The sequence below is a fragment of the Symsagittifera roscoffensis genome, chromosome 7 (genome assembly GCF_963678635.1).
Source record: "Symsagittifera roscoffensis chromosome 7, txSymRosc1.1, whole genome shotgun sequence".
NCBI lineage: Eukaryota > Metazoa > Xenacoelomorpha > Acoela > Convolutidae > Symsagittifera > Symsagittifera roscoffensis.
The window spans coordinates 38,961,621-38,986,665 of NC_087068.1; the positions used below are offsets into that span (position 1 = coordinate 38,961,621).

General features: G+C 38.4%; 2 protein-coding genes across 3 annotated transcripts in view; one reads left to right on the forward strand and one right to left on the reverse strand.

Moving 5' to 3' along the window:
* Positions 1-25,045, forward strand: part of LOC134851053 (malate dehydrogenase, mitochondrial-like) — a 340,885-nt gene that overhangs the window by 47,096 nt on the left and 268,744 nt on the right. The window lies entirely within an intron of this gene.
* LOC134852025 (keratin-associated protein 4-6-like) lies at positions 8,909-19,086 on the reverse strand. Its single transcript, XM_063868303.1, has 8 exons — positions 19,039-19,086; positions 18,756-18,835; positions 17,849-17,917; positions 15,530-15,554; positions 14,575-14,647; positions 14,082-14,105; positions 9,748-9,909; positions 8,909-9,108 (listed from the first exon to the last, which is right to left on the reverse strand). The coding sequence occupies exons 1-8, from the start codon at positions 19,084-19,086 to the stop codon at positions 8,909-8,911; spliced, it is 681 nt and encodes a 226-aa protein (XP_063724373.1).

Genomic DNA, 25,045 nt, shown 5'->3' on the forward strand with positions numbered 1-25,045 from the left:
AAAGTTCTTAACCAATCGAAATGTTCTCTCACGCAATGCCAAGCACAAACGGGTAAAATCTGCGCTTATTAACCCATTGTTGAGATCCATTACTTTGTCACAACTCAAGATGGAAAGATTTTGGAGCAGAATCAATTCACCCTGACAATAAGCGTGATTAAAAACTGGAAAATTTTGAGAAAATTAAATACCCAAATTAGATATTTGGCCAGACGCCCTTATTTTTTTAAAAATGTCACAGTTAAAATAATTGTTCTACTTTGACCTCAAGACAGCAATAATGTTCAAGTTTTTGTAAAAAAAAAAACCGTATTAACTTGTTAGTTGGAAAGCTAAAATTCATCTGGAAAAAAAACACAACGACAATTATAGCGTTTCTTCAAAAATTGGAGCAATTAATTGTTTTTATGGGACTTTCAAGTCAATTCCAATAGCAATGAAATTTTCCAAAATGCGAGAAAAAATAGCTTCAAAATGACGTTTCTTAAACATATTTTTTCTTTGCAGTCTGATTCACTTCTCAAAAGTCTTCTTTAAATTAAATCAATCAACCCTTTGATGTGCATTTTTGCTGTTTAATTTTGCATTAACAACACCCAATTCGAGCTTTTAATCCCCATTTCATGATTAAAAAAATCAAGAAAAATTAGTCTTTCTTTTCATGAAAGTTCTGATTAGGCTCTGGGGCCGCAACTTTTTTCTATCTTCATGACACCGCTGCGTGAAGTTCTCATGAAAACAAGTTCCGCAAAGCAGACTTTCCAAACGACTCTCTTTTATGTAGCCAAAGCTCAGAAAAATCTCAATCAAGTTGTCAACTGGTTCGAAAAAGCAGGTCTCGTTATAAACATGGAGAGGAATGAAACAGAATTTATCCTTGTAAGTAGCAAAGGAAAATACCAAAAATACTTACCTAAAGTCACTGTACAAAGATCAGAAAAAGTAATGATACCAGGATGAACTCTTGAGGCACGCCACTTGATACAGGAAGTTGGTGGAATATAACCACAGTCGACCTCTACAAACTGGTTTCTGTTTGTTAGGTAGCAGTTAAGAATTTCGAATGACTTCCATCTCTCGCCTAGTTTGAATAGTTTGGATAGCAAAATATTGTGATCTATTTTTATCGAAGGCCTTCGAATAGTCAAGACACAACAGCTCCACTCCATTCTCAATAATTACTGTACTTGAAAAGGTTTCGCCTAGTTACTTCAATAATTAGGTGATGGTCGATTTGTTATTCTGGAAACCAAACTGGTTGTCGCTACGTACTCGTGTAAAGGATCGAATAAAGATTTTTCATAAATTTTGGAAGACGACAGGATTTTAAAGTTAGAGCGATATTCGTCCAAAATGTGCCTGATTTTTTTGGGAATACGAACATCAGATGACCCATTATCGTCAATTTTAGGACTTATTCAACAGTTTATGGGAATAAAAATCAGGGCGGAAGATATTGCAGCTTGTCGTCATGTACCGAGTGCAAATATGAACAAGCCAGTTATTGTCAAATTCATTTATAATCATCAGAGGGACAGAATTTGGCGAAATAGAGCGTCTTTGAAAAATTATGGGCTTACGAAAAAAGTTTATATTGTGGAACGGTTAGCGGATCATGACAAGCAGGTTATTGAACATTGTAAGCAGGTCAATGTAGAGTATGTTACAAACAATTGCCTATGGTGCGAGTAGAGGGCGTGCTGAAAAAAGTCGATAGCAAAACGATGTTGACATGATTTTGCAGAATGGAAGTGTTGATAAAGATGTACAGATGCATGTGTATAGTGGATCTACTCAGGGGTGATAGCTTTGCTGGTTCTAATTCAAATACTGCATTTCCTACTAGTGGAGAGAAAGGTAAAACTTTGAGTAAATTTTATGTTGGAAAGCGCAAACATGATAAGGATGACAACAAACTGGACCGTCTGTGTAGCTTGTTGGAAACAGTAATTGAGCATGTGTCTCCTCCTGCTAAAAAAAGCATTGGTCTACGTGGACCGCAGTGTATTACAAATGATGAGGAAAGTAACGCGGGAACTTAAATACTATATAATAAGCTTCTTGCTTCAAATTTTCTGTTATTTTTGGGAAACCTAATGGAAGCAAATATTGGGGGAAAAGAGGGTGTGCTTTTTCTTAGTATAAGATCACTCAGAATACATCATGACCAGCTATGTGTTTTGTTTGATCACTCAAAAAAAAACCATTAGTTATAGCTTTATGCGAGACATGGCTAACTGACAATGATTTTTTGGATTTTTTTCAGTTGGATGGGTATCCAAAAGGGGTTTTTAAAAATAGGCAAAAAGGGGTGGCGGTGTAGTTTTTTTCGTCAGAACGGGAGTTGTATTTATTCTTCAGGATTTAAAATCTGATTAGGAGTATCTTACCATAACTATTTAGAACAAATTAACTTATTTTAACATATGCACGGTCTATAGATCACCTAATCAAACATGATCAACTTTTTTAGAAAATCTGGATTATCTATTAAATGAACTTCGACTATTAAAAGGAAATCCAGTTATTGTGGGAGATTTTAATTTTGATATTCTTGCCAAGGATGAAAAACCAGAAGTGTTAAGATATAAAACGCTTTTAAAGTCTTTTGATTTGGATTTTTGTTTGAGTGAACCAACTAGAGTTACTGAAATTAAGGCAACGTGCAATGACCACTTTATAACCGAAGATTTTTATCCGGTGACAGTTATCAAAACCATAATTAGTGATCACTATGCATTGTTGGGTGAATTGCCGTTTTCGGTTGAAATGCCTGGCAAAACTGTTATTTGTACCAAAAATTTTCAAAACTGAAGATTGATGACAACCTACTTAAGTTATTATTTCTTCTACATGTCGAATTGGAAAAGTTGAGTGATAAGGAATCAGTAAATACAAAAATCCACGGTTTAACTTATTCAATGATTAATGTTTTTGATAAGTTTTGTCCTTTGAAACCAATTGATTTTACAAAACATTTGAAAAAATCTTGCATTTCCAACAATGTGAAACAAATATGCAAATAACGAGACGTTGCTCACAAAACAATGGTAACACTTCCGAACGATGAAACAAAACCGAAATTCAAAAAATTGAGAAATGAGGCAAAAAAGCTGATTATGACGGAAAAAAGAAAGTTTTATGACAACCAACTTGGAAGTTGTTATGATTCCGAAAAAATGTTTCAAGTTTTCAATAATTTTTGTGGGAAAAAGAAATCCAATTTTTGCAAATTAGAGGTGAATGAAATGAATATATTTTTTGCTACCATTGGACCCACACTTTCAAAAAACTTCGTGGAGTTTAAAGACAACAATAAATTTTCACGAAACTCTAATACTTTTGTTTTCTTTCCCACTGATGTTGATGAAATGACGAAGGTTATTAAGAACCTGATGAACAAAAACTCGACTGGTCATGATGGTTTGAGTAATTTAATGATTAAACTTTGTGCACCAGTCATTATGAAGCTCTTAGTTGTTTGTTTTAATGAAATGTTCGACTCGGAGTCTTTTCCGGACGATTGTAAAATAGCGAAAGTGACTGTATGTTCAAAAGTGGAAGTGAAATTGATTTTGGTGATTACCGACCCATCAGCCTTCTATCAACTCTAAGCAAAATTTTTGAAAAATTAATTTAAAGAAGAATGGTCAAATTTTTACATAAGTATAAAATTCTTTGCCCTGAACAGTTTGGCTTCAGAAAAAAAACATTCAAGTGTACAGGCAATATCACGTATAGTCGAATATATGCGCTCAGTTTTGGAACGACGAGATAGTGGAGTGGCACTTTTTCTAGATTTTAAGAAAGGATTCGACACTGTCGATCACGATATCTTAATCATTAAATTAGAGAAATATGGGTTCCGTGGTAAATTTTTAAATTTGTTGAAAAATTATTTAACTAACAGAGTACAATTTGTAAGTGATGGTATCATAAATTCTTCATTTGAAAAAATAACTCGTGGAGTTCCCCAGGGTTCGGTTTTAGGTCCTTAATTGTTCTTGATTTTTATCAATGATATTTCAAATGTAACAAAGACATCCAAGATAAGCCTTTTTGCCGATGACACTGCTATTGTTGGTTCTGGTAAAACGAGAGCGTTTTTGAAAGAATTCAGAACAGATACTCTGAGTCTAAATGACTGGTGTAATGACAACAAGTTATCGATTAATACAGACAAGAGTAAACTGATGGGTTTTGGTAAAACTATGCCTGATGCCTCTATTTCCATTGCTGGTGAAAACATGGAATATAAAGAAAGTTTCAAATATTTGGGTGTTAAAATTGACAAAAAATTGAATTTTATTATGCAGACTGTAAAATTTTGCACGAAAATCCCAATTTAATGGTGTTTTATATCGAGGAAGATCTTGTTGCTCTAAACAGGCATTAATTAAGTTTTACATTGCATACGTGATTCCACTAATTTCTTATGGCTTATTCGCTTATGGATGTACATCGAAATCAAACCTTGATAAAATTTACTTGGCACAGAAAAAAATCATAAGAACCATTTTCTTCCTTCGAAAGTATGATCATGTGTCGGAGTATTTTTCAAAATTCCAACTTCAGAGTGTACATGAAATTTTCATCAGCCAATTGTTTTCCGAGACAATTTTTCAGTTCCTGGGAAAATCGCCTTTAAAATTTTTGAATCTTGATTATGTAAAAACGCGTCGTAGTACCCGTTCGAATAGTTTAGGTTGTATACCCTTACTTTTGAGAAAATCAAAGATAGCACAAAATTCGGTTTCGTACAAAGTTGTGAAATGCTATAATTTCCTAATGTCAAATAACCTATTGCCTCTTAACCTTAACGAGTTTACTGACAAACAGAAGAAAGACTTTTACGTAAAATTAAAAAAAGTGTACTTAAATGACAATCGATTACTTGTTGACATGTTTATAGGGTAAATTTCGTGTACCCTCATATTTTAACTCGGTTTTGCTTTCACTCATTTATCTAGGTTGCCCTTAGGTTACTGCTAGTTGAGCTGTACTGCCCGTACAGTAACCTTGATGCAGTTTTTAAGTACACATATGTGATCTTTATACTGTCTCTAAATTCAAATTCAAAATGCCATTTGGTGAGCGGCGCATCAATCCCAGAAATGATTTAAGTCAGATTGCAGGCTGCAATTGTTCTTTGTTTTGTGGACTTCAAAATTTACAAGTCAACGGCGAAACTGTAAATGCTAGAGATCAAGTTGTCTGGGAGGTCGATAAACTAAGATAATGAGTGCAATTTTTCAAAATCTGTGAGGATTTTGGGAAATATTCTTGATGATAATATGCTGATGACCAATCATAATAATAGTGTTTGCTTAAGTTGTTTTTATCAGTTGCGGAAATTGTACTCCATTAGATATTACCTCAGCTGTAAGAACCGAAGCAATTTAGCAAGAACTCTATTATTTTCAAGTTTAGACTACCCCAATAGTTTGTATGCTTTCCTGTCGAAAAACAACAAAGTGCACAAAACAGTGCATTTCGATTTGACTACCAGGTGTCAAAATCAAACAGTATCACCCTTTTTCTACAAAATTTACAGTGTTGTGCTACCTGTTGAGCATAAAAATTTCAAAGTTCTGATTTAACGCATAAAACATTATTTGCACTTGAAAATATACTATTTTAACTAACTCAAAAACTGAAAGCAACTGATCAAATTCCAACCGACTCGTTCTGCCCAAAGTGAAATCAGCATAAGGAAACAGGCATTTTTTGCGGGCCGTATCTTCGGAGTCAGCTGCCAATGATATTGAGAATTGAGAAATTGTTCGAAATATTCAAAGCTAGTCTCAAAACACAGCTTTTTGGATTGTAATTGTACGCTGGTGCATAGCTGAAAAACACCTTGAAAATAGGCAAAACGTATGCGATACACAATGCGAAAGCCGCATTAGGCTCTGCTATCTGAAAACTGAAAAAAAGTTCAACATACAAAATGGTACTAAACACAAAAAAGAAAGCCGCCGTTGGGCTCTAATCATTTTGAGGTACAGTAAAATCGATTCTACGAACAAAAGATGTTGCCGAACACCAACGAAAACCAGAGTTGGTGTATAAACAAGCAGCTTATGATGATAGTGATGATGATTTATAACGCCGTGTTTGATTTCAGGTTGATTTCAACAACGAATAATTATATCCAAAAAGTATTCAGAAGCCTTTCAGAAAATTTGTATAGCGTCAATTCGCATAAAAAACTAGTAGAAGAGCCAATTTGTAAAATTAAAGGAGAGGAGCTACAAAAAATAGCAGAAAATTACCAAATTTTCAAATCATCCGCCCCTTTCCCTTTTTTTCTGGAAAAATTTCTGAAAAGGATCCGGCCCTGCTGATAAACATGCATCAAGTGAACTCTTGATTTTTCGCAAAAATTCCAACTTTCACATAAACTACAAGTCAAAACCGTTTCTAGAATTTTTTTTGTATTAGTTCTTGACAACAAGAATGTCTTTGGGTGGCGTTATCATTAAATTATTCGTTTCATTTTTCAAGGAAAACTGTCGTTTTCGATTATACTGCTGTGGGTCGAACATACTTATCATTTTGATAACGTTTCAGGCATTGCTTCACACTTTATCATCAGAACACGAACAAAAACGACTCAATTTGAAAACTAAGAAAGTTTTTGCAAGTGGTTTTTTTTTGTGGCCGGGTTTTTTTTGCTCAGCCGGCTATGTTTCTTTTAACTTATGATCAAAGATAAGTCATAGATGCAGGGGCGGATCTAGGATCTTCTCGAGGGGGGGGGCGAATTTTCAAAAAAAAAATTGTCGATTTTTTTTAGGCCGACCAAAATTGATTTTCTGAGCTAAAAGGGTGTTTTCAGGAACTTTTCGAAAAAATTTGACTGAAAAATTGCGTTTTTTCGGCTCGCGCTCCCCTTCAAAGTTAGTATATACTGGCGCCATAGGCGCATTTAGAAAAATTTTAGGGTCCTTCAGCCAAAAATGGATATCTCAAAATAGTACAAAGGGGGCTCTTTGGGTTATCAGGGTGTCGAATTCCTCATGTTTGTTGTATTTCAGATCAATTGATGTGATAAACTGAAAATAATATTTATGGACGTCATTACTTTACAAAGACAGGTAATGTCCTTACACTAATTTCATGAGCTTCCCTGGTTTTCGTATTCCTCATAGCTGAATGATTCTTAAGTTTCTGCGATAATCGCTCAAAAACCTTACCTGCTCGCAATTGTTGCTGTATAGAAGCATAGAACCATAGACTCAACCAAAATAAAAACTAAAAGTTTTACTAAAATCATCTGACCAAATGCCATTTCAGAAAAGCGTGAAAAATATCCGAACGAGTATCAACTAATAATTGGTTGTTATATAATTAATAATACCTCGGAACATCTGTTCTCAGATGGTGCGGAAAAAGCTTACATATATTTATTGTGGGAGGAATTTTTTGTTATATCGTATTTGGCTATACATTTTATATATCTAAAACTCCCAAATTATTTATGAGCTTTGGCATTTTTTTTCCTACAAAGTTTTTATTTATTTGGCAGTTTTTTGTCTGTATTGTCTGCGCGTCTCTTCAGTTGTCCATTTAATTACCGTGAAAATGTACGTCTGATAAAAAAAAAAGGCGGGTTTAGGAGGACAGACGCCACTCCTTCAGGAATTTCACCCCCTCACCACCCCCCTTTGGTACTGTTTTACGAAATCATTTTTGCACAACCGAGACATACACATTTCTACAGACGCCAAGGGCGCCTTCCACGTCATAAGCACCTTCCACGTCGTTTTTGCCCATCCGTCGTGTCTTTGGCGCCAATAAATAGAAAATTTTGAAGAGGAATCGTGCTAGTTGTTTAAAGTGTTGTAAAAAAGGCAGAAAACTTCATTTATTTTGCTTTTTTTTGTTCCACAATTTTACCAATGACGCAAATTTTTTTGGCAAATTCTTTAATGGAGAGCTCGGAAAAAATCAATTCGAACAACCTGAAAATGACTAATTATTCAAACAAACCACCTTTTTTTTTCAAACAAGCTACATCCGTTGCTAATATATTTGTGTCGCGTTAATTCCCGTAACTGGAGCAAAAACTCTGACTGCCTCTAATTAACCTAATGCATAACTCAAAACAATTTCCAGCGTCTTTTTTCTTGCGTTAATGCCTAACATTTAATAACACGAATGCGTTTTTAGAAGACCGTGGGTTTGAGCTTCAATTTTTTAGTAGAATGCGGCATTTTTTGAATATCTTATTTCTATTTAGATAATTTCTGCCGCCTTCGACGTCAAAAAATTTTGTGCAGTGTCGTTCAAAATCAAAGACAGTGCAGTTCAGAGAATCGAATAATTGACAAAATCAGCCGAGGCTATAAAAATTATCTGATAATAGCAGAGATATTTGCTGAGACAGGTGAAAAATACACAATTATGGTCGAAGTTTCGACAAAAATTATGTATTCTTCTCATGTCTCAGCTCAATCAAACAAAAACAAGATCGAGCAAACAAAGGTTCAGTTTGTTCTGTATTTCAACTAACTTAAACTGGAGCTTTTAGGTCAAATTCAAAGCAAATTTGAAGAGATTAGTGCCACCCCCATCCACAACCATACACACCACACTCATACATATACACGCACGCACACACACAAACACGCGCAAACGAACACAAACAAACACAAGCACTCACACACACACACACACACCCACACTCACACACACACAAACCAACGCAAAAACACATACATACACACGCATACAGAACGCACTGAGGCACGCACTCGGACACGCACACACACCGGCAAACACACATAATGACGCACACAACCACAAACACACAACACACACATTAACACACATACTAAAACACACCCGCACAAACAAACTTTCGCACGCATGAACACATACAAACTCACATGCAAACACTCAACTACACACACATGAACACACACGAACACAAACACACGCGCATACACACGAACACACAAACTGGCATGTGCACACACACACACACACGCACAAACAGGCACACACATGCACACAATTCACACACTCTCTCACTCACACACGCACAAGCACACGCACACGCACACGCACACGCACAAACACACACGCACACATATTCACACACTAACAAATACACACACACTAACAAATAAGCGAACGCACACACTAACACAGACACACCCACACACAAACCACCACACACAAACACACATGTGCATACGCATACAACACACAAACACACACACACATACACATACAACACACACTCAGGCACGCACACACACCGGCACACCCACACACAAATACACACAAACAAACACAATCACGCACACACACACACACACTAACACACTTACCAACACACGCACACACACACAAACTTTCGCCTTTCGCACGCACGAACACATACAAACTCAAACACGCACGCACTCAATTACACACACACGCACACACGGGAACACAAACACACACGCACATACACACGTATACACAAACTCAAACGCGCACATACACAGGCACACAGAGGCACACACACACACACACGCACACGCACAAGCGCACACACAGACACACACGCACAAACACATTCACCAAATAACAAATACACACACACTAACAAATAAGCACACGCACACACTAACACAGACACACCCACACACAAACCAGCACACACACACACCCATGCACAAACATCCAACACACTCAGACACCCACGCACACCGACACACATACACATAAACACACACACATGAACACACTAACTAACACACACATACGCACACACAAAATTTTGCTCGCATACGAACTCAAACACCCGTCCACACACACGCACATACTCAATTACACACACACGCACACACCTGAACACAATCACACGCACGCACGCACACACCCGCACGCACACACATGCACACGCGCCACAAACTAGCACACACACACATAAACACGCACAAACACATTCACCCGAACTTAATTACACACGCAGGCACACACACACACGCACAATCACACACTTGAAAATAAAGGCACACACCCATACAAATATGCACACGCGCACAAAAACACATTTACTCACGCACTCACGTTTTCTTAAACACAAAGCACACGCACATACATATAGAACTTGATTCCCTCGCCAAACAAAGAAAAGAACCTTCTTCCTCTATTTTAAATCAATCTACCCTCTCTTTAACTTAAACTGAAGCTTTTGGGTCAAACTCTTACATTAATCGAACAAATTAGTGCCATCCCATCAACACACGTTCACACCAATAACACATAAGAAGAAAGGCACGCACGCACGCATACATAATCATACTCACACACACGAAAACGCTCAGGCACACTGACAATCACACGCATTTACACACTTACAAACAAATACACGCACGCACTTTATGACACAGCAACAAACGGAGGCACGCAAACACGGACCACACAATCACACACGCACAAACACACACAAAAACACACGCACACTCACAATTACGCGCAAACACACACTTACAAACAAGCACACGCACGCAATCCATCACACAGCCACAAACAAACGCACGCAAACACGCACTACAAAGTCACACACGCACACATGCACGTACACTTGCACAAACACACACACAAATACACGCACTCACAAACACTCACACACACATACTCACACTCACAAAAAAAACACTCACACTCACACTCACAAAATACTCACACTCACAAAAAAAACGCAACATGCACGTACACTTGCACAAACACACACACAAATACACGCACTCACAAACACTCACACACACATACTCACACTCACAAAAAAACAGAAGCAAAAATTCTCAAACACACATAAGCATATACACACACACAAAGACACTCACCCGAACTTAATTAAACACGCAGGCACACACACACACACGCAGGCACACACACACGCGCAGTATCTCACACTAACAATAAAGGCACACACCCATACAAATATGCACCCACACACTTACAAACATACTTGCGCACACACACACACATTTACTCACGCACTCACATATTCTTAAACGCAAAGCACACGCACTTACATATAAAACTTGAGTCACTCGCCAATCAAAAAAAAAGAATTATATTCCTCTATTTTAATTACCTTAACTCGCTCTCTCTTTAACTTAAACTGGAGCTTTTGGGTCAATCTCTTACATTAATTGAACACATTAATGCCATCTCATCAACACACGTTCACACGAATCACACATACAAATAAAGGCACGAACGCACGCATACATAATCATACTCACACACACGAAGACACACAAGCACACTGACAATCACACGCAATTACACACTTACAAACAAGCACACGCATGCACTCCATCACACAGCCACAAACACGCTCCACATAATCACACACGCACAAACACTCACACAAACACACGCACACAAACACAAAAGCACGCTCACAAAAAATCACTTTTACAAACAAACAAAAACGCACACACACATAGGCACGCACACACGCACGTACCTTTGCACAAACACACACAATTATACGCACTCACAAACACTCACACACACACTCACACTCACACTCACAAAAAAAAGTTCTCACACACAGCACACACACACACAAACATACTCACCCGCACTTAATTAAACACACAGGCACACACACGCACAATCACACACTAGCAAATAAAGGCACACACCCATACAAGTGTGCACACACACAATTACAAACACACGCGCGCACACACACATTTACTCACGCACTCACATATTCTCAAACACAAAGCAGACGCACACACAGATAGAATTTGAGTCACTCGCCGAACAAAAAAAAGAACTTGATTCCTCAATTTTAATTCGCTTTAACCTCTCTTCAACTTAAACTGGAGCTTTTAGGTCAAACTCTTACATTAATCGAACACATTAATGCCATCCAGTCAACCCATGTTCACACCAATCACACATACAAATAAAGGCACGCACGCACGCATACATAATCATACTCTCACACACGAACACACACACGAACACTCACAATCACACGCATTTACATACTTACAAACAAACACACGCACGCACTCCATCACACAGCCACAAACAAAAGCACGCAAACACGCATCACACAATCACACACGCACAAACACTCACACAAACGCACGCACACAAACACACAGCCACGCAGGAAACCTGCACACACATTTACAAAGAAACACAATTGCATACAAACACACTCACGCACACACGCAAAAACATACACAAAAACACAAACACAAAACACACACACACTCACAAACAGACATACACACTCTCACACAGTCACACACTCACAAACACTCACACAAACACACGCACACAAACACACAACCACGCAAAAAACTACAAACACTTACAAAGAAACACAAATGCATACAAACACACACAAGCACACTCACAATCACACGAATTTACATATTTACAAACAAACACACGCACGCACTCCATCACACAGCCACAAACGAAAGCACGCAAACATGCACCACACAATCACACATGCACATACACTAACGCAAACACACGCACACAAAAACACATCCACGCTCACAAAAAAAATCACATTTACAAACAAATACAAATGCACACACACAAAGGCACGCACAGACGCGTAAAAAATCATACTCACACACACGAACACACACACGCACACTCACAATCACACGCATTTACACACTTACAAACAAACACACGCACGCACTCCACCACACATCCACAAATGAAAGCACGCAAACACGCATCACACAATCACACACGCACAAACACTCACACATACACACAAACACAAACACACAACCACGAACAAAACCTACACACACATATACAAAGAAACACAAATGCATACAAACACTCTCACGCACACACGCAAAAACACACATGAAAACACACACAAAACACACACACACACACTCAAAAACATAAATACACACTCTCACACAGTCACACACGCACGCACGCAAACATGCACCACACAATCACACATGCACACACGCTAACGCAAACACACGCACACAAAAACACATCCACGCTCACAAAAAAAATCACATTTACAAACAAATACAAATGCACACACACAAAGGCACGCACAGACGCGTAAAAAATCATACTCACACACACGAACACACACACGCACACTCACAATCACACGCATTTACACACTTACAAACAAACACACGCACGCACTCCACCACACATCCACAAATGAAAGCACGCAAACACGCATCACACAATCACACACGCACAAACACTCACACATACACACAAACACAAACACACAACCACGAACAAAACCTACACACACATATACAAAGAAACACAAATGCATACAAACACACTCACGCACACACGCAAAAACACACATGAAAACACACACAAAACACACACACACACTCAAAAACATAAATACACACTCTCACACAGTCACACACGCACGCACGCAAACATGCACCACACTATCACACATGCACACACGCTAACGCAAACACACGCACACAAATACACATCCACGCTCACAAAAAAAACACGTTCACAAACAAACACAAACGCACACACACACAAAGGCACGCACACACGCGTACATAATCATACTCACACGCACGAACACACACACGCACACTCACAATCACAACTCGAATTTACACACTTATAAAAAAAACACACGCACGCACTCTATTGCACAGCCACAAACGAACGCACGCAAACACATAACCACGCACAAAACACAAACACTCACACTTACAAAGAAACAAAAATGCATGCAATTACACTCACGCACACACTCAAAAGCACACACAAAAACACACACACGTTCACAAACAGACATACGCACTCTCACACAGTCACACACGCACGCACGCAAACATGCACCACACAATCACACAAGCACACACTAACGCAAACCCACGCACACAAATACACTTCCGCGCTCACAAAAAACACATTAACAAACAAACACAAACGCACACACACACAAAAAGAGGCACGCACACACGCACGTACACTTGCACAAACACACTCTTGCAAATAAAGGCAAACACTCATACAAATATGCAGACACATAAGCTTAAAAACACACACGCGCACACACAAACCTTTACTCACGCACTCACAAATTCCTAAACACAAAGCACAAGCACGTACAGATAGAACTTGAGTCACTCGCCAAGCAAAAAAAAAGAACTTTATTACTCTATTGGAATTCACTTTACCCTCTCTTTAACTTAAACTGGAGCTTTTGGGTAAAACTCTTACCTTAATCGAACACCTTAGTGCCATCCAATCAACACACGTTCACAACAATGACACATACAAATAAAGGCACGCTCACACGCATACATAGTCACACTCACACACACGAACACACACACACACACACGCACACTCACAAATACAGCATTTACACACTTACAGACAATCACACGCGCGCACTCCATCACACAGCCACAAACGAAAGCACGCATACACGCATCACACAATCACACAAGCACAAACACTCTCACAAACACACGCACACAAACACACAACCACGCACAAAACCTACACACACATTTATAAAGAAACACAAATGCATTTAAACACACTCACGCTCACACGCAAAAACACACACACACTCACAAACAGACATACACACTCTCACACAGTCACACACGCACGCACGCTACAAGCACCACACAATCACACATGCACACACACTAACGCAAACACACGCACACAAATACACATCAACGCTCACAAAAAAAACACATTTACAAACAAACACAAACGCACACACACACAAAAGCACGCACAGACGCGTACATAATCATACTCACACACACAAAAACAGACACGCAAACTCACAATCACACGAATTTTCACACTTACAAAAAACACACACGCACTCCATCACACAGCCACAAACGAACGCACAAAAAATATGCATCACACAACCACACACGCACAAAACTCACACAAACACACGCACACAAACACACAACCACGCACAAAACACAAACACACACACCTACAAAGAAACAAAAATGCATACAAACACACTCACGCACACACGCAAAAATACACACAAAAACACACACACATTCGGAAACAGACATACACACTCTCACACAGTCACACACGCACGCACGCAAACATGCACCACACAATCACACAAGCACACACACTAACGCAAACACACGCACACAATTGCACTCCCACGCTCATAAAAAAACACATTAACAAACAAACGCAAACGCACACACGCACACACACACAAAAAAAGCACGCACACATGCACGTACATTTGCACAAACACACACAAATACACGCACTCACATACACTCATACACACATACTCACACTCACAAAAAACACAAGCAAAAATTCTCACACACTCATAAGCACACAAACACACTCACCCGAACTTAATTAAACACACAGGCACACACACACACACGCAGGCACACACACACACACACGCACAATCACACTCTTGCAAATAAAGGCAAACACCCATACAATTATGCAGACACACACACTTACAAACACACACGCACATACTCACCTTTTTACTCACGCACTCACATATTCTTAAACACAAAGCAAACGCACATACAGATAGAATTTGAGTCACTCGCCAAACAAAAAAAAGAACTTGATTCCTCTATTTTAATTCATTTTACCCTCTCTTCAACTTAAACTGGAGCTTTTGGGTCAAACTCTTACATTAATCGAATACATTAGTGCCATCCAATCGACACACGCTCACACCAATCACACATACAATAAAGGCACGCACGCACAGCATACATAATCATACTCACACAAATGAACACACGCACGCACACACGCAAAAACATGCACAAAAACACACACACAAAACACACACACATTCACAAATAGACATACACACTCTCACACAGTCACACACGCACGCACGCTACAAGCACCACACAATCACACATGCACACACACTAACGCAAACACACGCACACAAATACACATTCATGCTCACAAAAAAAAACACATTTACAAACAAACACAAACGCACACACACACAAAGGCACGCACACACTCGTACATAATCATACTCACACACACGAACACACACACGCTCACTCAAAATCACACGAATTTACACACTTACAAAAAAAACACGCACGCACTCTATCACACAGCCACAAACGAATGCACGCAAACACGCATTACACAATCACACACCTACAAAAACTCACACAAACACACAACCACGCACAAAACACAAACACACACACTTACAAAGAAACAAAAATGCATACAAACACACTCACGCACACACGCAAAAACACACACAAAAACACGCACACACTCACAAACAGACATACACACTCTCACACAGTCACACACGCACGCACGCTTCATGCACCACACAATCACACACGCACAAACACTCACACAAACACACGCACACAAACACACAACCACGCACAAAACCTACTCACACATTTACAAAGAAACACAAATGCATACAAACACACTCACGCACACACGCAAAAACACACACAAAAACACACACACTCACAAACAGACATACACACTCTCACACAGTCACACACGAATGTACTCAAGCATGCACCACACAACCACACATGCACACACACTAACGCAAACACACACACTTACAAACACACACGCGCACACGCACACATTTTTTCATGCACTCACAATTTCTTAAACACAAAGCACAAGCATATACAGATAGAACTTGAGTCACTCGCCAAACAAAAAAAAAAGAACTGAATTCTTCTATTTGAATTCACTTTACCCTCTCTTTAACTTAAACTGGAGCTTTTGGGTAAAACTCTTACATTAATCGAACACAATAGGGTGTCATCTCGTCAACACACGTTCACTCCAATCTCACATACAAATAAAGGCACGCACGCACGCATACATAATCATACTCACACACAGACAATCACACGCATTTACACACTTACAAACAAATACACGCACGCACTTTATGACACAGCAACAAACGGAGGCACGCAAACACGGACCACACAATCACACACGCACAAACACTCACACAAACACACGCACACAAATACACAATCACGCACAACACACACACACACTTACAAAGAAACACAAATGCATACAAACACACGCACGCACACACGCAAAAACACAAAAAAAACACACACACTCACAAACAGACATACACACTCTCACACAGTCACACACGCATGTACTCAAGCATGCACCACACAGCCACACATGCACACACACTAACGCAAACACACGCACAAAAATACACATCCACGCTCACATTAAAACACTTTTACAAACAAACGCAAACGCACACCCAAACAAAGGCACGCACAAACGCACGTACACTTGCACAAACACACACAAATACACGCACTTACATATACTTACACACACACACACTCACACTCACAAAAAAACACAAAAACTCACTCACACACAAATTCAGAAACGCCTTCATAGCACTCATGCACATACACACAGAAAAATTTTCAATCACTCGCCGTACAAAAAGGCTTAATTGCTTGAAAATTATTGCCTCTAATTTAACTTATTTTTTAACCTCTATTTTTTTTCAAACTGGAGCCTTTACATCAATTTCAAAATTATACCGAGGAGATAAGTGCCACACTACTACACATAACACATACCCACGAACACACACGCACGCCACAAAACACACAAACACATACAAACTCAACTACGCACACAAACAGACAAGCACCCACGCACACACACAACCCCAAACTTACATAAAACAGACATGCAAACACTCTTTCTCACACACAGAGAGACACACGCACAAAATTACGCGCACACACACATACGTTTAAACACACATACAAGCACACACCCTGCAAACTCACGCACACAAGCATTCACAAACACAAACACAGACACTTTACTCACACACTCACATATTCTTAAATACACAGCACACGCACTTACAGATAGAAGTTGAATCACTCGCCACACTCGCCACACATTTTAAACTACTTTTACACTCTCTTTAACTTAAACGGGAGCTTTTGGGTCAAACTCGGAAACAAATCCAAGACATAAGTGCCATCCCATCTACACACGTACACACCGAAACAACATACATACAAACGCACGCACGCTTACACAATCACACTCACATTCGAACACACACAAACGCACACAAACATGCACACACGCACACACACAATCACACTCAAATTCGAACACACACAAACGCACACAAACAAACACAAACGCACACAAACACACACACACACTCACAAACAGACGCACTCATTCTCACACAGTCACACATGCACACATGCACGCAAACACTCACCACAAAATTGCACATGCTCACAGACTCACGAAAACACACTCGCACAAACAAACACAATTACAAACAAACCCAAATGCACACACAAAAACGCACGCACACATACACACACACACAAACACACGCACTCATAAACTTTTACACACACACTCGCTCTCATAAAAAGACACACACACGAACTCACCCACACGCATATTCACAAACGCCTTCATAGCACCCACACAAACGCACAGGAAGAATTTGAATCACTCGCCGTACAAAAAAACTTAATTAATTGAAAATTATTGCCTCTAATTCAAATAACTTCTCATCCTCTTTTTAGCTCAAACTAGAGCTTAAGATCAATTTCCGAATTAAATTGAAGAGATAAGTGCCACCTTCACCTACGCATATACACACCACACAAACACATACGCACACTCTAACACACAAACACACTCACACATGCCCACACATCACACTCACACACGCGCACAAAGACGCACGCACACTCACAGACGCACGCACACTGGTACGCACACACTAAAAAATCACACACGCTCACAAAGACACACGCACGCTCACGCAAACCCACACACTTACCAAAACTAATTGTGTGGGTTTGCGTGAGCGTGCGTGTGTGTTTGTGAGCGTGTGTGATTGTTTGTGTGTGCGTACCAGTGTGCGTGCGTCTGTGAGTATGTGGTGTTTGTGCGTGTGTGAGTATGATACTACATACTACATACATGCACGCACGCAATTACACACACACACACACTCAGACTGGCACACATACACAATTCGACACACACACGCCCAACACTCAAAAACACAACGCAGAACACTTACTTTCAAACAAACATTCAAAAGATTCATTGAATGCTGCAAAAACAAAAAATACTAACCTGTCATTTAGAAAAAAACTTCAACTTCCAAATTGAAACATTGCCAACATACAGTTGGAAAAGAGTCACAAATGCAAACAGGAAAAAATCGTTCGGACTTCAAAGGAAAAAAACATACGGCCATAGGGCTCTCTGAATTTCAAAAAATAATCATGACTGACACTTTTTTGTAAAAATTTAACCAAATTGAGAAACCTAGATCAAAAAAAAGCTTTTCATTCCGTTTGGAAATCTTCATATTAAAATCCCTTTTCAAAACGTATTGTCGATCACATTTCTCATGAACTTTATATTGGTGATTTTTCCTAACTGAACTGGAATTGATCTTTCTTATTCAGTTCAAACTGAAAAATCACTTCCCGATTTTTGTTAAAATTAGCTGGTGAAACACGACCTTTAGTCATTGGTTCGAGCAACTTTGTGCGGATGATTTACCATATATATTTGATCTGATTTGCTACTGGAATTATCACTCAAATCTCATTGATTCACTCCTTAGTAATCAACCGTTTGTCGCTGTAATAATCTTGATAGGTTATGGGCCCAGATGCCCAATCACGAGTGAGAAGTCAGGAGTCAAGATTGACTGTTTGTTCAAACGAATAAGGAAAAAAGCTGAGATTTGCAGTGGAGTTGTGACAGTGAAAATCACAACTTGAAATATACAACTGATCAGTTAGACAACTGCGAGAGAAGCAGGCCAAAACTACTTGGAGATAGACGATTGTTCAGACAGAGAAGTGCAAAGATAGAAGAGATAGACACAACTTCTAGAGATAGACAACTCTGACGATAGATGCAGGGAAACACAACAGAGAAGAGGAGAAGACGGTCAAAAGCTGCACGAAGGGGCACTGAGTGAGCACAGCAGTGGAAGAAGCGCTACACTATTGATAGTGAAATAAAACTGAAACAAACTGATAAATTTCATGTTTTATTTGTAAAAGTTGCTGATTTATACTCAATTTTTGCGGAAGGATAAATTTGTTCGTACGCAGTTGCTCAAATCCGACACAAACTCAATCCAATGAATACATTGCAATTAAAAGAAAAAGAAACTGATACCCCAGAATAAAAAGACGAATTTCTATTTTGCTAATATATATATATATATATATATATATATATATATATATATATATATATATATATATATATTACCTAGTATGAAATCTGAGGAGGGACCTTAGCTTTGCTAAGTCGCTGATGTGTTATTCAGTACGCACTCCGTTGGGTTCCAAATCAGATTTAGGTAATCAAATATACTTGCATAGTTATATAAGCTGGCGATATTGATGTTTATAGAGTATGATTTTGATGTAAGAGAAAACGGGGTCATTGAATTTTACCCAGGGCACTACATAATTTTTTTTTGAGTTTTGGATTGGAGATAATCTTTTTGTGTGAGAATTAAGTCGAAAATAAGAACTTGGATTAGAAAAGAATTGTCGAAAACTGATAGGATAGTTTTTTTCGGGAAAAGAAGAAGATTTTTCCTACTTTGAAGAGCAATTCGAGGCACGAATTTTTCACTTGAAGTTAAACAAGATTTTAGATGAGACAGTTGATTATAGAAATTTTATGCCAAGTTTAAGACCGAATGCGAGCAGTGATCAAAAACAAGCTGCGATAGATAAAGGCAAAGAGATTTTTGAAGAAAAACAGTTGCATATCTGGTACGAACTTGTGCAGTCTCTAGATAAAAAATCATTTTAGTTTTTAAGACCTTATAAAGGCAATGGTAGCAAAGCTTGGGATGTTTTACGGAAAAGGTTTAAGAGCTTTGGAAGACCCAGGCTGCAAAAACTAATCTCCGAACTTACAACTTTGAAAAAGAATAGTAATGAAACAGTGATAGATTATTTGACTAGAGCAGAGGAGATTCAGTATAACTTAGAACAAGTGAACGAAGGAGTGAGTGAAAAAATGTTAATTTCAATTAATTTGAAAGGACTTCCAAAACAATTTGAAACTTTTTCTACTATAGCTAAGTTTAGTAGAGATGAGAAAAGTTTAGATGAGTTGAAAAGAGATTTAGTGAATTTTGATAGCGAGAGACAAGTAATCGAAAAAGAGCATGCTTTTAAGAGCGAGAACAGAGTTTGTTTCAAGTGTCATATAAGAGGACATGTGTCGAAACAATGCAGAGAAAACTTAAGCAGCAGACGAGATAGTGAAGATAGAGTTCGAAAAATTCAGTGTTATGAGTGCAAGGAGTTTGGACAAATTGCAAAATATTGCCAAGCAAAGAAAAAGTTCATTAGTAGGACTAAACGAGAACAGCAGAACCTAGTAGCTGAAACAGATGCTCATTGTAGTTTTCTGAGTGGAGTGTCTCCGCGCGAGGACTTAGTTGTAGACTCTGGAGCTACCAGTAATATGATTAAGGATCGAGACATGTTTGTTAGTTTAGATCAGAACTTCAAAGGATCGGTTAGCAATGCAAATTTCTCTGAATCAAAAATTTTAGGGAAAGGTGAAGTTAGATTCAAAGTGAAAGATGAGAAAGGCGAGTTTAAGATGATTGAGCTGAAGAATACTTTGTACGTTCCTGAAAACTCAAGAAATTTGCTGAGTGTATCAAAAATGAAGAAAGCAGGAGCAGAAGTTGTTTTTGGTGTAAGCTCGTTTGTTCGCCAGGGAAATGGATCAGTTTACCCATTAAGAGAGGAAAGTGGTCTTTTTTTATGAGACACTTTTGTAGGAAAAGACGAGTGTTATGTAGTAAGCACATTGAAACAGTGGCATTGCAGGATGGGTCATAATAACTACAAAAATATAAGTCATTTGGAGCAACATGTTGAAGGCATGAAGATTAGTGATTTTGAAATTGAGAATTGTGAAACTTGTGAGTTGAATAGAGCAAAAAAGAAGCCAGTCCCGAAAGATTCTTATACCAGGGCAACCAGGACACTAGATTTTGTTCACACAGTTATTTTAGGTCCTATCGACCCGCTAGCTGAGGATGGACATATATATGCTATAGGTTTTGTGGAAAACTTTTCTAGATATCTGAAAATTTATTTCATGAAGACGAGAGATGAGGCAACAGAAAAGTTGGAAAGGTTCATTGCAGACATAGGAATCCCTCAGACTTTAGTTTCAGACGGCGCAGGAGAGTACATTGGTCAAGATTTTAGGCGAATTTGTAGGAAACAAAAAATAAGAATTGAATCATCGGCTCCTTATACACCTCAAGAGAACGGAAAGATAGAAAGGTTGTGGGGAACAATTACTCCAATGGCACGCTGCATGATTTTTGATGCGAATTTATCGAAAACTTATTGGCATTATGATCTTAATATGGCTGCTAATCTCAAAAATATGTGCTTTCATTCTGCTATAGGGAAAACACCCTACGAGTCAATGTATGGAGAAAAACCCAATCTTAATTTTTTGGGTGTGTAGCGTATAGTTTTGTGGAAAAACAGTTTCGGAAAAAACTAGACAAAAAGTCTAGAAGGGAAATTTTTTTAGGGACATCGGAAAATAGTAAAGCTTATCTGATAGGAATTGAGAGTGAAGGAAAACTCAAAGTGCAAAAGTCTAGAAACGTTAGTTTTGACGAATCTAAGTTCTACTTTGAGAAAAAGATAGAAAGTGACGAAGGAGAAAGAGTAGGTGATGTAGTATTTTTTGGAGAAGTTCTCGAAAATATACCGAAAAGTGCTAAGGAAGCTTTAGCAGACCCTGACTGGCAAGAAGCCATGAAAAAAGAGTTTGATTCATTAGAGAAAATCAAAGTTTGGGAACTAGTTAGAAAAAGAGGAGAGAAGCCTATAGGCAGCAGATGGCATTTTGCTTTGAAGTACGGACCTAATGGTGAAATTTCCAGGTTTAAGGCTAGGTTTGTTGCTAAAGGTTTTAGCCAAGCTGAGGGAAGGGATTTTCACGAAACGTATTCGCCTACAGCCAAGATGTCGACCATAAGAATAGTCCTGAGCTTAGCAGTTCAAAATAGGTATCAGTTGAGACAGTTAGACATTAAAACTGCATACTTGAATGCCAAACAAGATGAAGAAATTCTTATGAAGCAACCTGAAGGGTTCGAGAAGTTTGATGAAGAAGGAAAACCCTTAGTTTGTCTTCTGAAGAAAAGTCTTTATGGACTGAAGCAGTCCGGTAGAAACTGGCATAGGTTTCTAAAAAGCTATCTTGAGGAATTAGGTTTTGAAAATTCAGTTTTTGATGAGTGCTTGTTTGTTAGGAGGATTGAGGGAGAGATAGAAGGTTTAATTTGCTTGTGGGTCGATGATATAGTGGTTTGTGGAGCAGACAAAAATTTCTGTAGCTGGTTTGAAAGAAATATCTCCGAAAAATTTGAGATAAGCGAGATAAGTGATCTTAAATGGTTCTTAGGAATGAAAATTGATTACTCAGGAAACGAAATTGGGATAAGTCAAAAGAAATATGTTGAAAAAATGATATCAAGGTTTAGGATGATCGAAGCAAAGCCGATAACTACCCCTATTGGTGAAAACGAAAAATTGACAAAAGAAGATTGTCCTTTAGAAGGTAGCATAGAACAAGAAATTATGAAAAAGTGTGATTATCGAGGACTTGTTGGTTGTCTAAATTGCCTAGCTTTATCAAGTAGACCCGACATTTGCTTTGAAGCAAATCTTTTAAGTTCTTTTGTGGAAAACCCAGGTTAAAAGCAGTGGAAAGCCGGAAAAAATTGTCTTAGATATCTGCTAAGAACGAAAAGTTTACCTTTAGTATACAGGAGGGATAAGGCCTTGAATCTTGTTAGCTATTCGGATGCGGACTGGGCTGGAAATATAGACAATAGGAGAAGTATCTCAGGATATTGTTTTAAACTCAGTGACAACTCAGGTGTAATCAGTTGGTCTAGCAGACTTCAGCGTTGTGTATCAACTTCAACAGCCGAAGCAGAACACAATGCTGTGGTCGAAACAGTAAAGGAAGGAATTCATTTACAGGGCATTCTTAGCGACTTAGGCATATTTTGTAATAGGCTTTTAGAAGTTTTCGTTGATAACCAAGCTTGTATTGCCCTTAGTAAACACTCAATGAACCACGGCAAGACGAAGCATTTTGCCATAAAACTACACTTCCTTCGAGAGTTAGTTGAACAGAAGAAGGTGACATTAACCTTTTTACCAACAGCAAACATGCCTGCAGGCGCATTGACGAAAAACTTGGGAAAGTGCAAAACTGCATTTTTCCGAGACATTCTACAAGGAACCACCTAATTTGAAAGGCGGGGTATTGGTGATTTTTCCTAACTGAACTGGAATTGATCTTTCTTATTCAGTTCAAACTGAAAGATCTCTTCCCGATTTTTGTTAAAATTAGCTGGTGAAACACGACCTTTAGTCATTGGTTCGAGCAACTTTGTGCGGGTGATTTACCATATTTATTTGATCTGATTTGCTACTGGAATTATCACTCAAATCTCATTAATTCACTCCTTAGTATTCAACCGTTTGTCGCTGCAATAACCTTGATACTTTACACTTTTGCTGATCGATAGTAGAGATTGTCTTACTTTTAACATAGAAAAGGCCGTAAAACTCAAAAGAAATCAAAACTCAAGCCGCAAAAATTTCAAATTTGACAATAAACGAACTAAGATTTTTACAAAAAAAACGCGACCAAATAAAAGTTTTCACTACGTTCATTGACTTTTGAAAACACTGACTTTCAAAAATTGAAATTCACATGAAAAACTAAAAATTTATTACTTTTTTCGTGACTTTTAGACTTGTTCGATATTGAAATTGGCATTCTTATTATTCTTTCGAACAAAGAAAATGAACTGAACTTTAAAAAAATCAAAAGTTGAACGGCAAAAAAAAAATACTGAGCGTGAACAAATTTAACG

Excerpts from the sequence above, each read along its gene's own strand:
- LOC134852025 (XM_063868303.1), bottom strand. The coding sequence starts at position 19,086 with ATGTGTGCCAGTCTGAGTGTGTGTGTGTGTGTAATTGCGTGCGTGCAT. Across the intron at positions 17,918-18,755 it reads AGTGTGATGTGTGGGCATGT|AATATGTGAGTGTGTGAGTA; the intron begins GTGAGTGTGTTT and ends TGTGTATTTAAG. Across the intron at positions 14,648-15,529 it reads GTGAGTGCGTGAGTAAAAAG|CGTGCGTGCGTGTGTGACTG; the intron begins GTGAGTATGTGC and ends TGGTGCTTGTAG.